Source organism: Pristiophorus japonicus, chromosome 16, assembly GCF_044704955.1.
Source record: "Pristiophorus japonicus isolate sPriJap1 chromosome 16, sPriJap1.hap1, whole genome shotgun sequence".
NCBI classification, from domain to species: domain Eukaryota; kingdom Metazoa; phylum Chordata; class Chondrichthyes; family Pristiophoridae; genus Pristiophorus; species Pristiophorus japonicus.
Genome location: NC_091992.1, coordinates 82,505,455 through 82,519,047, shown reverse-complemented (window position 1 = coordinate 82,519,047; position 13,593 = coordinate 82,505,455). Strand labels below are relative to the sequence as shown.

General features: G+C 43.7%; 1 protein-coding gene across 1 annotated transcript in view; it reads right to left on the bottom strand.

Moving 5' to 3' along the window:
- Nucleotides 1-13,593, bottom strand: part of cacna1g (calcium channel, voltage-dependent, T type, alpha 1G subunit) — a 372,532-nt gene that overhangs the window by 34,706 nt on the left and 324,233 nt on the right. Inside the window, exon 32 of the mRNA XM_070857502.1 lies at nucleotides 5,837-5,977. Within this exon, the coding sequence (XP_070713603.1) occupies nucleotides 5,837-5,977 (141 nt within the window). The remainder of the gene's footprint in view (nucleotides 1-5,836; nucleotides 5,978-13,593) is intronic.

The window sequence follows — 13,593 nt, the reverse complement described above, 5'->3', positions numbered from 1 at the left end:
TCAGCGTAGCTGTAGTCTGAAAACAGCAAGTTAATCGGGCCATGGTTCTTAAATGTTTGAACTGGTGAACGTTGACTGGTTTATTCTAAAATTATATCCCAGCTGGATGAAAGGGAATAAACCAGGTCAACTAGCGAGGAGTTGCTGCACTTTAGTGAGAGGCTGCTGTCTGTTGGCGTCCGTCTATTTACACACCTCACTTACACAGTAACATGCTAAAGAAATATCAGACTTAAAGCAGTGCTCCTTACCAAACGTGCTGCTAGCAAACTATACCATACCACTCTGATTCAGCCATGCAGAGAGAAAAGCAAGTCAGTAAAGGAAGAGAGATCATTAACACCACAGAGTGGAATATCACTTATATATCACGCACTACATACATAAACAGGCTCATTTCACTGTTAATAATCAGCTGGGATGCAGTCATTTGCAATCCAATTGTTCGCAATCCAATTGTTAAAGAATTTGTGAGGTCCGTTTTCTGCACAAAAGTGCAGCTCAAATGGCTTAGTTTTGTTGAGAGTAATTTTCTCTCCTTGTTTCCGGCTCTTGCTGGGGTAGTTCCACAAATGTTTGTAGGCTTCCAGTACCTCACGTAAATGGCCATTCTTCACAGGGGTGACCCTAAGCAGTGCTCGTCAATGGGCTATTTTTCCATGGGGAGCATCACTGATCGTATGCTCATTGGTAATCACACTTACACACTGTCTAACGGGGATCAGTGACCAGGGGCAGATTCCCCCCATCCCTAACTCGCCGTTGCAGAGGCCAATTGGAGCATGCCCATTGGTGCCTTGCTTGAGATTCACTGACTCAGTACAGACCCAGGATGGAGCTGAAACCGTTCCTGGCCCGTATGCTCCAGTTGCACAGTGGGGAATGCGCTGTCATCATCATAGGCAGTCCCTTGAACAAGGATGACTTGCTTCCACAGTTCACAGATGTTTCAATAAAGGACCCGATATTCCAGTCCTGAACTCCAATTGAAGGGTGGAAGATGCCTGTGCGTGGATTTTTTTAACGTGTGGTGGCCGTTGCACATCAGCCACCACACGGGTTTGATAGAGCTAGGCCTTTAGCCAGTGGCAAGGGTTACTCAGTGGCAAGGAATAACCAGGACGACTGGAGACCTGCTCTGCTGCGTGCTGTACCATATGAGCAAATCATTGAACTCAGAATCCAGTAGTATTAGGGTCAGCGGGACAGCCAGTGAACAAACAAAACTCTATGCACAGAGGTAAAAAAATCCAAGGTAGACATTGTCACAGTCAAGATTGACAAGGGCTGCAGCTCAGTGAATTCCTGAATGGGGAATGGAATAGGTCTGAATTAAACTAATGATCAAACTGCCTCCTGTCATTTAAACAGTTCCCATGATGGGGAGAACAAGGAATTTCAATTTGTTTGAATTGCGTTCTTCTCGTATATAAATGAGCTTCCACTGTAACATTTTAAATGTTTTTTTCCATTCATTGACTTGGCGTCAATATCAGCACAGCCATGTTCCTACATTACGTTGCCTCTTCCCAGTCCTACTTCCTGTTTTCTGTGGGCAATACTAATTTGTACGGACAAATGGCGTCACCATTTTCTCTGGTAAATAACCATGCCCATAAGGATTGGAGTTAAAAAATAAATCGATGAATGAGAGTGATAAAGTAGTCCCAGGTGTACCTGCCGCCAGCTAACCAGGTGTAGGGATACGTACTCGCCCTTGTTACCTCTATGAGGCAGGAAGTCATGGTGGCCTGTCAGGATCAAAGCTTGGATATGGTAAGTACATTTTAGAAACACAATTACAGTTATTATTGGTTTCTATTGTTACGACCTGCTACAACGTTATCAATAAACCAATTAATCTGGAAGGCACTGTCTGAAAGGTTGGAAGCAGATCCACTGGTAACTTTCAAAAGGGAATTGGATATATGCTTAAAAAGGAAAGGTTTGTCAGGCTATGGGGAAATAGCACGGGAGTGGATCTAATTGGATCGCTCTTTCAAAGAGGCAGCACAGGCACGATGGGCCGAATAGCCTTCTTGTGTGCTGTGTGATTCTATGATAATCTCTCGCACTACCAGGAGCTGAATGGGATAAACATATATCGCTGTTATAATGTGAAATATTAAACCGTGCTGCTTTCTCACAGGGTGAGCACGGTTATTGAGTGAGCAACTGAATCACACAGAACAGGAAGGTCCCAGGAGCAGTCCACGGTATGCGCCGCTGGCTGATCTCAGGCCGAGCAGTGGGGTACGAAAGTTTGCCTCCGTGGGTTACAGAGGGGAAAATCAGTCCGGTCTCCCACTCCTGATTGCAGTTCAACTTCCATCCGGCGAGCTGTAAAACAGGCTGGTGATTTGTCATCACCCATTTTACACTGTCGCACAAAGTGAAAATTACCCCTCCACCTCACCGTCTCCCTAAAACCGGGATCGCAATGAAAGCTGTGTTGTGTACGTTATGTCAAGGTTCAGGCATGCCCGGATGTGCTGGTACTGAACAAAGATCGGCGATTACCCAGTGCTGTTTCTGGCAGTGTTCACTTCAAGGCAACATGTTCTGCGAGGAATGGAAAAACCCCACTGACTCAAGATAAGGTAAGAGTGAGGAGGGGGTGACAAAAGGGGATTGATCAGAATTCCCGAGCACATTCTTTTGCTCCATATGCACACGGAGACATATTTCTTTAAATGTTTTCACTGAGGTCATTTATTTTTTCTTGTTACTTCCACAGTCATGCAACTCCTTTGTCCAGTTGTCGAGGAGCGTGGTCAGAGAGGCCTGGGAGCATGGTCAGTGAGGCCTGGGAGCACGGTCAGAGGGGCCTGGGAGCAGGTTATCGGCAGGGGCCTGGGAGCAGGTTATCGGCAGGGGCCTGAGAGCAGGTTATCGGCAGGAGCCTGGGAGCAGGTTATCGGCAGAGGCCTGGGAGCAGGTTATCGGCAGAGGCCTGGGAGGAAGTCATCTGCCTACCTTCAATCAAGAATGGTCCCTGCCATGGGGAGTAGGGGAGAGGCGGGGGAAAGAAAATATTTCCAATGGCTCCCACAGACCCCAGTGTTGTGGCTTCTCCAAATTCATTCTGTCGGAGCAACTATGATCATTCACGTCTGGTTTCATGGTGTGTGCAATAGAAAATATTCCAATTGACTTGAATGCATCATGGTCTGGGCCCTGTGAGGACTGAAAGTATTAAGCTGATCGCATTAAGTTGGCACCAGTCCACAAGCTTTGTGACAACCCCTGAAGTGAACACTGACCCCAGCCAAAGGGGATAGGGATCAGAATTACAATGACACACAATGCAAAGCAAACAGTCCTGTCTCCAGACCAAGAACCTCAGCCTAACCTTCAGGCAAGACCTGAAAGGCCTGGAATGGGCAAGCTTTACGAAGGGCCTACGATTTGCAAACTTGAAATGTAGAGGCTTCCTTAGCCTAGAACCAAGTGCCTTTGAAACTCAGAATTTCCTTCTGATTATCCTTCCCCCAACCCCGTTGTAACTTCCAAATCAATAAAATGGACTATTATCTCTCAATAAAGGTAAGGGAGAGGAAGCAAAAGAGTATTCAAACACACCGACCCTGAAATAGCTGAAAGGTAACAAGACGGAGATAGTCTAGAGAATCTTTTTCAATGTTCTCCTGTTGTCTTTTCTGAGGTTGCCAGCCATTGCCGAGGCAGCAGACTCTTCATGAGTGAGCCGAGACAATGAGTGTCTGCAGGCTATTTTATCACGGGGGAAGGGCGCTATAGATTTGACCAATCCTATACTCAACCAACACTCATTTCACAGTGAGGAGCACTGGACAGCAATCAGGGCAGGAATCCAAGGTGAGTTTCCATTCCCTTCACACAAGGGTGCAATTACGAACTGAAGCCTTTCTATTGCTGCCCAGTGAGATCCACTCAGTTTGAGGATTGAACCTAGAACTTCCCTAACCTGTATCGATTAGTACTATACCAGGGGGTATGTTGCTCTGCCCTTTCCTACATTACAACAATGACTACACTTCAAAAGTACTGTAAAGCACTTTGGAACATCCTGAGTTTGTGAAAGGCACTATATAAATGTAAGATCTTCTTTTAAGGTCCTTGCTGTGTAGAACTTGGTGGCTTACAAGTGTAGGACTCCAAGTCTGCATCTCATACTGCTTCTAATTAAATTTAGTTAAACTAAATTTGCCACCAAGTGAGAAAGTCAGTAGCTCGGCATTTGGCCCATCAAGCCTGCCCCTTGCACAGATTATGTACAATCTGCCTCATCATGGACTCTATCTATCTACTAATTCCTAGTAGGAAGGTTCTGCATAAATATTGCCTGATCTCCCAAGGTTAAGTGTCAGAATATACCTCCAGTCTCACACCTCCACTACTGAACTGGTTAAGAGTTGACTTACAGAGTTTGCACTGCTAGCTGGGAATCTCACCAGCTGGCCAATGCATAGCATGGTATTGCAGGCACAATATTCATAGCCACTGGATGAGGTTCCTTGTTGGCCGAATGTATTCAGACAATGGGCCCTATAATCTCCTAAAAGGCAAGAACATGATCAAATGTCACTGCAATTAGCTTTGCGGCTCACTGATAAAAGCACAATAGAATTTCAAGGCGTCAACCACCTTCCTTCCACGTCTACTGTTCAGGATTTTAAATTCAGACATAACACTGAAACATCAAATGCTGATCCCGCAATTCTCTACAAAGTCCAAAGCTGTCCAAGACTTGAATACTGCTCACACAGCTGCGAAGTGGAGTCTGTCCAACACCTGAATACTGCCCATCCATCTGGAGAGGCTTAGTCTGTCCAAGACGAACACAGCTCTGACATCTGGCAAGCTCAGCCTGTCCAAGACTTGAATACAGCTGCCATGTGTACAGGAGCTCTTATAACAATCGCCTCGCACGATTGGATGGAATGCAGGAAAAGTTAATAGGTGGCCCTTCTCTCAACTTTAGCCTCCAGCCTTTCTCTCTCTGGCACGTCCATGTCTATTTCTACAGGTGTTAGCCTTGGCTCAGTGGGCAGGCCTCTTGCCTCTGAGTCAGAAGGTTGTGAGTTCAAGCCACACCCCAGAGATGTGAGCATAAAATCTATGCTGACACTCCAGTGCAGTGCTGAGGGAGTGCTGCACAGTCTGAGATGTCATCTTTCAGATGAGACATTAAACTGAGGCCCCTGTCCGCCCTCTCAGGTTTACGTAAAAGATCCTACGCCACTATTTCGAAGAAAAGCAGAGGCGTTCTCCCTGGTCTCCTGGCCAATATTTATCCCTCAACCATCATCAGTAAAAAGCAGATTATCTAATCATTTGCTACATTGCTGTTTGTGGGAGCTTGCTTTGCACAATTTGCTGCATTTGCTACATTACAACAGTGACTACCTGTCAAAAGTACTTCATTAGCTGTAAAGCGCTTTGGGATGTCATGAAGTCATGAAAATCGCTGTGTAAATGCAAATCTTTCTTTAAGGGTTTTTAACTTGCCAAAGTAGAAGGCAGCTTGATCTTGATGGTGCATTCTTTCATCTCCTTCAGAAGGTGAAACACTTACCAAACAATTATAAAAAGCCTGGAACTATATATGTAAATAGAAACCATATTAACTTATGTGCAGTATATTTTATCAATGTCCACTCCTGCAGAATAACACTGATTGCAGTGGTGAAACATGACCCTCATACTATATTGGCCAAAAGTGACACTATTTAAAGGCCCCTAATGTATCCTCGTTAATGCATTCCCTTTGCCAAATTTAGCCTTGGTCTTTTGAGCCATTCTTTGGTTCCAGATCTGAACACAGGATTTTGGCAGAGAAGCTCGAATTATTAACCTGTTTCTCAACGCAGCATTTGTTCTGCTGTGGGATGGCGTAGTTGTGGCAGACAGAACCCGAGAGGTTGTCCATGAGGGTTAATTCTCCTTCCAGTGAACCTTGGATCAGCAGGGAAACGTTGTCAAAGAATTGCTTGTCCTGTGTGCGCAAGGGATGCAGGAGAAAAGGGTGAATGGGGAGGAGGGGTGAACAGGGGAGGGGAATGATGGCAGGGGAAGGGTTACATGAGTACAGAACAAGGCATGGGTAGGAGATAGAAGGAGAAAAGAAGATGCCAATGAACAAAATCCACACTTTAGTCACAGTGAAAGCATTGGTGCATAAATTCAAAATACAAACTGATTAATTGTACACTGAAGCTGTACATTGTAAGAAATCTTTGTTTCGCATGAGGTATGAAGTTATCCTACTTGCAGACACCTATTTGTTTTGCATAATTTATGTTGGCATGAAGTACTAAATAATGATCTGTCTGAGACAGAACAAGATTAAAAGCCATTAACAGTTCTAATCAACAACGCTGTGATTTCTCAATCTGGTGATCTGTAAATTTTATTTTCCTGTACTTGTAAATACCTTATAATATAGCCTTCCCCATCCCTGCAGCAAAATGATTTGGAGTGAGGCAAGGGAAGGAAGAAAAGCCACAAAGGTCACCCTTCCTCAGGCACACATTTGGTCTGATTTCAGTGAGGTACAAACTGTTTGGACCCAACCCCGATTAGGGTTGCCAACCCTCCAGGATTGGCCTGGAGTCCCCAGGAATTGAAGGTTAACCTCCAGAGCACTGCTGTGATCAACCCCAGGAGAAAAATCATCGGCAGCATGAAAATAAATTGTATGTTTTTGTTTTTAATTTTCTTTGAGCACTTTCATTTATTAGTTAGGAAAATTGGCTGTTTGACTGATGGTCAAGAATCAACCATTTGTAGAAGCTTTTACAATATGTTTTTATACTTCTTGCTAGTTTACTCTCATTCTGTTTTTCCTTCTTTATCAATTTTTGGTCATCCTTTGCTGGTTCCTAAAACTCTTCCAAGCCTCAGGCTTACTTCTTGGCAATATTATAAGCTTCTTCTTTAATCTAATACTATCCTTAATCTGTTTAGTTAGCCGCAGATGGATCACTTTTCCCATGGAGTTTAATTTCTCAATAGGATGTACATTAATTGAAAATAATGAAATATTTCTTTAAATGTTCGACATTGCTTATCTACCATCATACCTTTTAATCGAATTTCCCAATCTACCTCAGCCAACTCATCCCTCATACCTATGTAATTGGCTTTGTTTAAGTTTATGTATTTATCTTTCTGGGTTACACTGAATTACATTACATGTAATTTACAGCACCGAAACAGCTCTTTCGGTCCAACTGGTTCGTGCTGGTATTTATGCTCCACACAAGCCTCCTCGCACCTGTCTTCATCCAACTTCATCAGCATCACCCTCTATTCCTTTATCCCTCAAGTCTGCTTTTCACTTGGTATGTGAAGACGGTGTGTCGCGAGGGTGGACGTGTCAGGTGGACAATGGTGGGAGTGTGGGTGTGGGGTGGGAGATCATGTGATGAAACCTCCAGGAATATATCCAACCAGATTTGGTAACCCTAACCTTGATTGAATGATACTTTGACCCCAACACTGATAATAGACTATCTAAACCAAAAACTGAAAATGCTGAAAATACTCAGCAGACTATCTATTATTGTTGTTACATCCTCTAATAGATTTTTCAGACACAATATCCCTCTCATAAAACAATGTTGACTGCCTGATCATATTGGAGTAGAAATTCCAATGTCCCGGGTCCGTACGAAGTGCGCATGCACTGAAAACCAGCTTTTACGATCTGTCAAGGTGGAGTTTTGACAGATCGTAGCCAGATCGGGAGCAAGGACATTTGTACGGGCAAGATTGGGCTATTTACCCATATCTTGCCCAGCAAATGTCCTCAAAAATCTTGTGCCTGAAAAAGCATAGCCTACTTTTACCGGCGCATTCAAAAACAATTGTAAAATAAAATTATAAACACAAAGTTTGTTGTTAAAAACCCTCCCCATTATGGTAAGTTTATTTTTTACCATAGTTAAAAATCTTTATAAAAATCTGGACAATATTTTACTTTTACAAGACATAATAACTTTAATTTCAATTAATTTTAAATATGTGTTGTCTGTTTTTTATTTTTTATTATTTTGTGTGATTGATTTTGTTCCCATTAATAGCACTGAGAACTCATAGCTACGCAAGTCTCAGTGCTACTAATGGGAACCTGTGAAATACTTACCTGATTGGCTGAGCAGTTACACGTGACTGCATCTTCTACGTGGGATGGGAGCGCGCTTCGCAGCGCGGGAAGAGAAGGCCTCCCCATCGGAATCCAGGACGCCTCCTAGACCACCAAGTACTTTCATAAAAAATCTCTAGCGAGGAGGCAATTGCACGCAGGAAGACCCCCAGAGGAATTTCTGGGCCATTATGATTTCTAAGTTATGGATTCCAGTATTTTAACAAAGAATGATGTCAGGCTAACTGGCCTGTAGTTCCCTTTTTTTGCTCTCCTTCCTTTCTTGAATAGCAGTGTTACCTTTGCTACCTTTGAATCCGCTGGGACCGTTCCAGAATCCAGGGAATTTTGGAAGATCGCAACCAATACATCCACTATCTCTGCAGCCACCTCTTTTAGAACCCTTGGATGTAGGCGATTAGATCTAGGGGTTTTGTGGACTTTTAATTCCATTAATTTCTCTTGTACTTTTTCTTTATTAATATTAATTACTTTAAGTTCCTCACTCTCGTTAGAACCTTGGTTCCCCACTATTTCTGGTATTTTTTTTGTGTCTTCTACTGTGAAGACTGATACAAAATATTTGTTTAACGACTCTGCCATTTCCTTATTCCCCATTGTAATTTCTCCTGTCTCAGCCTCTAAGGGACCCATGTTTACTTTTACTATTTTCTTCCTTTTTTCATACTTGTAGAAGCTTTTACAATATGTTTTTATACTTCTCATTCTTTTTTCCCCTTCTTTATCAATTTTTTGGTCACCCTTTGCTGGTTCCTAAAACTATTCCAACTTCTTACTTCTTGGCAATATTATAAGCTTCTTCTTTTAATCTAATACTATCCTTAATCTGTTTAGTTAGCCACAGATGGATAACTTTTCCCATGGAATTTAATTTCTAAATAGATGTTATATTCATTGAAAATAATGAAATATTTCTTTAAATGTTTGACATTGCTTATCTTTAATCGAATTTCCCAATCTACCTCAGCCAACTCATCCCTCATACCTATGTAATTGGCTTTGTTTAAGTTTATGTATTTATCTTTCTGGGTTACATTGAATTACATTACATGTAATTTACAGCACCGAAACAGCTCTTTCAGTCCAACTGGTTCGTGCTGGTATTTATGCTCCACACAAGCCTCGTCGCACCTATCTTCATCCAACTTCATCAGCGTCACCCTCTCTTCCTTTATCCTTCATGTGTTTATCTAGCTTTCCCTTAAGGGCATATATTCTTTTGAGTATAAAAGATTAAGGGATGATCTAATTGAGGTGTTTAAGATAATTAAAGGATTTAATAGGATAGATAGGGAGAAACAATTTCCTCTGGTAAGGGACTCCAGAACCTTAAAATTAGAGCCAGGCCATTCAGGGGTAATATCAGAAAGCACTTCTTGACACAAAGGGTCATGGAAATATGAAACACTCTCCTTCAAAAAGCTGTTGAGGCTGGGGGGGTCAATTGAAAATTTTATAAACTGAGATTGATTGATTTTTGTTAGGCAAGGATGGTAAAGGATATGGATCCAAGGCAGGTAAATGGAGTTAAGGTACAGATCAGTGATTAGCGAGTTGAATGGTTTTTGCACACATTTCCATGTCGGGCTTAATCAATATACACACAGTTCTTTACACAATATTTTACAGATTAGTCTGAGGTATGCAGCATGATTTTAATGTCTAGCTGCTAGAGTGAGCTTTGTTTAACCTGGCTTGTCCGCATAAGACTGCAGTATGGGTTCTCCGTTTGGGGGATATGGTCATTGCTCCATGGTAGCAAAAAAGGCAGTTTTGCACCCGAGGCATGTATCTCACCTGAGTATCTATATAAGCACCATGGAGCAACATTTTTGCTCTGTAGCACATATTACAAATATTCAACCAGGCAGCATGTTTTGATTGGATCCTGTTGGCTGAGGGTTAGAAATCTCAGCCTGTCTGATCTCTAAAAGTGCAACCTGAGGAATTATTTAAAAACATGCATTACCTGATAGCTGAAACCTAGTGCTCTGATTTTCTCAATGAACCTTATGGCAACAACAACTTGCATTTATATAGCGCCTTTAACATAGCAAAAACATCTCAATGTGCTTCACAGAGATGTCATCAGACAAAAAAAAGATATTAGGAGGAGGTGACTAAAAGCTTGAACATAAGAACATAAGAATTAGGAGCAGGAGTAGGCCATTCGGCCCCTCGAGCCTGCTCCGCTATTCAATAAGATCATGGCTGATCTATGACCTCAACACCACTTTCCCACCCGATGCCCATGCCCCTTAATTCGCCTAGAGTCCAAAAATCTATCTATCTCAGCCTTGAATATTCTCAACGACTTGGTCAACAGAGGTGGGTTTTAAGGAGGGTCTTAAAGGAAGAGAGAGCAGGAGAAGTTTAGGGAGGGAATTCCAGAGTGTGGGGCCTAGACGACTGAAGGTACAGCTGCCAATGGTGGAGCAAAGGGAGGGAGGGATCAAAAAGCAGAACAAGAGAAAAATGTACCTGCAGGTATCTACGACCAATGGTACACCTGCAGATAAGGGGAACTTGCAGTCTGTATGGAGACACTGAATACAGAAACCCCTATTCATTAGAATTAAGTTTATTTATTATGCGCTTCAACATGAAGGATTTGTGCTGGAGTATTGCACATTTTTCAGTTAGGACACCCAGTGTCACCGCAACAAGTACTCCCAGGTCAGGTGGAGAGTAAAAGTTCCTCTACTTTGGCCAAATAGTGGGTGATAACTCCAACTTCAGAAGAACACTCCTTATGTCACTAAAGGGATATTTTTACATTTCCCAAACCAGCCATTTTGTGGTGCCTCCAAGTGAACGTTCCAGTTTAGTGGCGAATTTGGAGTTTTATTGTGTTGTGGGCTCATGGATACTAAAGGTCGGGGTTACATTGCCCAAACTCATTTAAAGTAGGCACAACTGCCAATGGTGGAGTGAAAGGGTGGAGCCAAAGGGAGGAGGGATGCACCAGAGGTTAGAATCAGAGGAGCAAAGAGTTTGGGGGGTGGAGATGTAGGACTTGAGGAGCTTACAGACATAGGGAGGGGACTTAACATAAGCGTCAGAATTATAAATTTGGGGATTCAATTTAAGTCACCAAGGCCAGGGTTGATAGGTGAGTGGGACTTGGCATGGGAATAGGAATACGGGCACGAGTTTTGGATGAGCTGGAGGAGGGGAAGCTGGCCAGCAGATCATTGGGGTATGAAGGTGACAAAAACATAGTTGGGGGCTTCAGCAGCAGATAAGCTAAGGCTGGGGCGGAGGCAACAGCTGGGCAATGCGACGGGGGTGGAATTGATGATCTTTGTGATAAAGAGGATATGAGGTGGGAATTTTAGCTCTGGGTCAAATAGGACGCTGAGGTTTCAAACAATCTGGTTTAACCCGAGACAGTAGCAAGAGAGTAGGATGCAACCACTGGCCAGAGCATGGTGTTTGTGGCAGGGGACGAAGGTGATGACTTTGGTCTTTGCAATGTTTAAGTGGAAGACATTGTGGATCATCCAAGATTGGATGTCAGACAGCAGTCTGGCAACTTAGAGGCAGTGGAGGGGTTGAGAGAGGTGGCGGAGAGGTTGAGACGGATGTCATCAGCGTATACATGGAAGATGATCTCATGTCCACGAGTGATGTCACCAAGGAGCAGCATGGAGATGAGGGGGCCAAGGATAGATCCTTGAGAGATTCCACAGGTAATGATATGGGAGCGGGTAGAGAAGCCGTTGCTTTGGCTACGATTGGTTTGTTAAGAATGGAACCAAGCAAGAGCAGTGTCACTGAGCTGAGCAATGGAGGAGAGGCTGTGGAGTAAGATGGTGTGATCGACTGTGTCAAAGGCTGCAGAGGTTGAGGAGGATGGGGAATTATTAAGGATGTCATAGCAGCGCATTTGGAAAGAGGTGACATGATAGGTCCAAGTCAGCATGGATTTGTGAAAGGGAAATCATGCTTGACAAATCTTCTGGAATTTTTTGAGGATGTTTCCAGTAGAGTGGACAAGGGAGAACCAGTTGATGTGGTATATTTGGACTTTCAGAAGGCTTTCGACAAGGTCCCACACAAGAGATTAATGTGCAAAGTTAAAGCGCATGGGATTGGGGGTAGTGTGCTGACATGGATTGAGAACTGGTTGTCAGACAGGAAGCAAAGAGTAGGAGTAAATGGGTACTTTTCAGAATGGCAGGCAGTGACTAATGAGGTACCGCAAGGTTCTACGCTGGGGTCCCAGCTGTTTACACTGTACATTAATGATTTAGACGAGGGGATTAAATGTAGTATCTCCAAATTTGCGGATGACATTAAGTTGGGTGGCAGTGTGAGCTGCGAGGAGGATGCTATGAGGCTGCAGAGTGACTTGGATAGGTTAGGTGAATGGGCAAATGCAAGGTTGGCATGCAGGTACAGCAGGCGGTTAAGAAAGCAAATGGCATGTTGGCCTTCATAGCGAGGGGATTTGAGTACAGGGGCAGGGAGGTGTTGCTACAATTGTACAGGGCCTTGGTGAGGCCACACCTGGAGTATTTTGGTCTCCTAACTTGAGGAAGGACATTCTTGCTATTGAGGGAGTGCAGCGAAGGTTCACCAGACTGATTCCCGGGATGGCGGGACTGACCTATCAAGAAAGACTGGATCATCTGGGCTTGTATCACTGGAGTTCAGAAGAATGAGAGGGGACCTCATAGAAACGTTTCAAATTCTGACGGGTTTAGACAGGTTAGATGCAGGAAGAATGTTCCCAATGTTGGGGAAGTCCAGAACCAGGGGTCACAGTCTAAGGATAAGGGGTAAGCCATTTAGGACCGAGATGAGGAGAAACTTCTTCACCCAGAGAGTGGTGAACCTGTGAAATTCTCTACCACAGAAAGTTGTTGAGGCCAATTCACTAAATATATTCAAAAAGGAGTTAGATGAAGTCCTTACTACTAGGGGGATCAAGGGGTATGGCGAGAAAGCAGGAATGGGGTACTGAAGTTGCATGTTCAGCCATGAACTCATTGAATGGCGGTGCAGGCTAGAAGGGCCGAATGGCCTACGCCTGCACCTATTTTCTATGTTTCTATGTTTCTATGAAAGGTAATGCCCCACGGTCACAGTCAAAGAGGGAGAATGAAGAGGGCTAGTGGACCATGGTCACAGGGGATGTCATTTGTGACTGAGAAGGGCTATATCAGTGCCATGGCAGAGGTGGAAACCTGATTGGAGAGATTCATCCATGGCGTTGTGGAAAAGACGGGCATGGATTTGGGACATGGCAACACGTTCAAGGACTTAGGAGATGGGGCGGTAATTTGCAAGGACAGAGGGGTGATGATGGGAGTTTTGAAAGGGAGTGGGACAGTATATGTGGAGAGTAGCTAGCAGGGGAACCAGAAAAGGAAGTTTGGTGGTGACCAAGGCTCGCTACCTCCATTGGGGGAACTCTGGGCATTTACTGCTACTTCCTG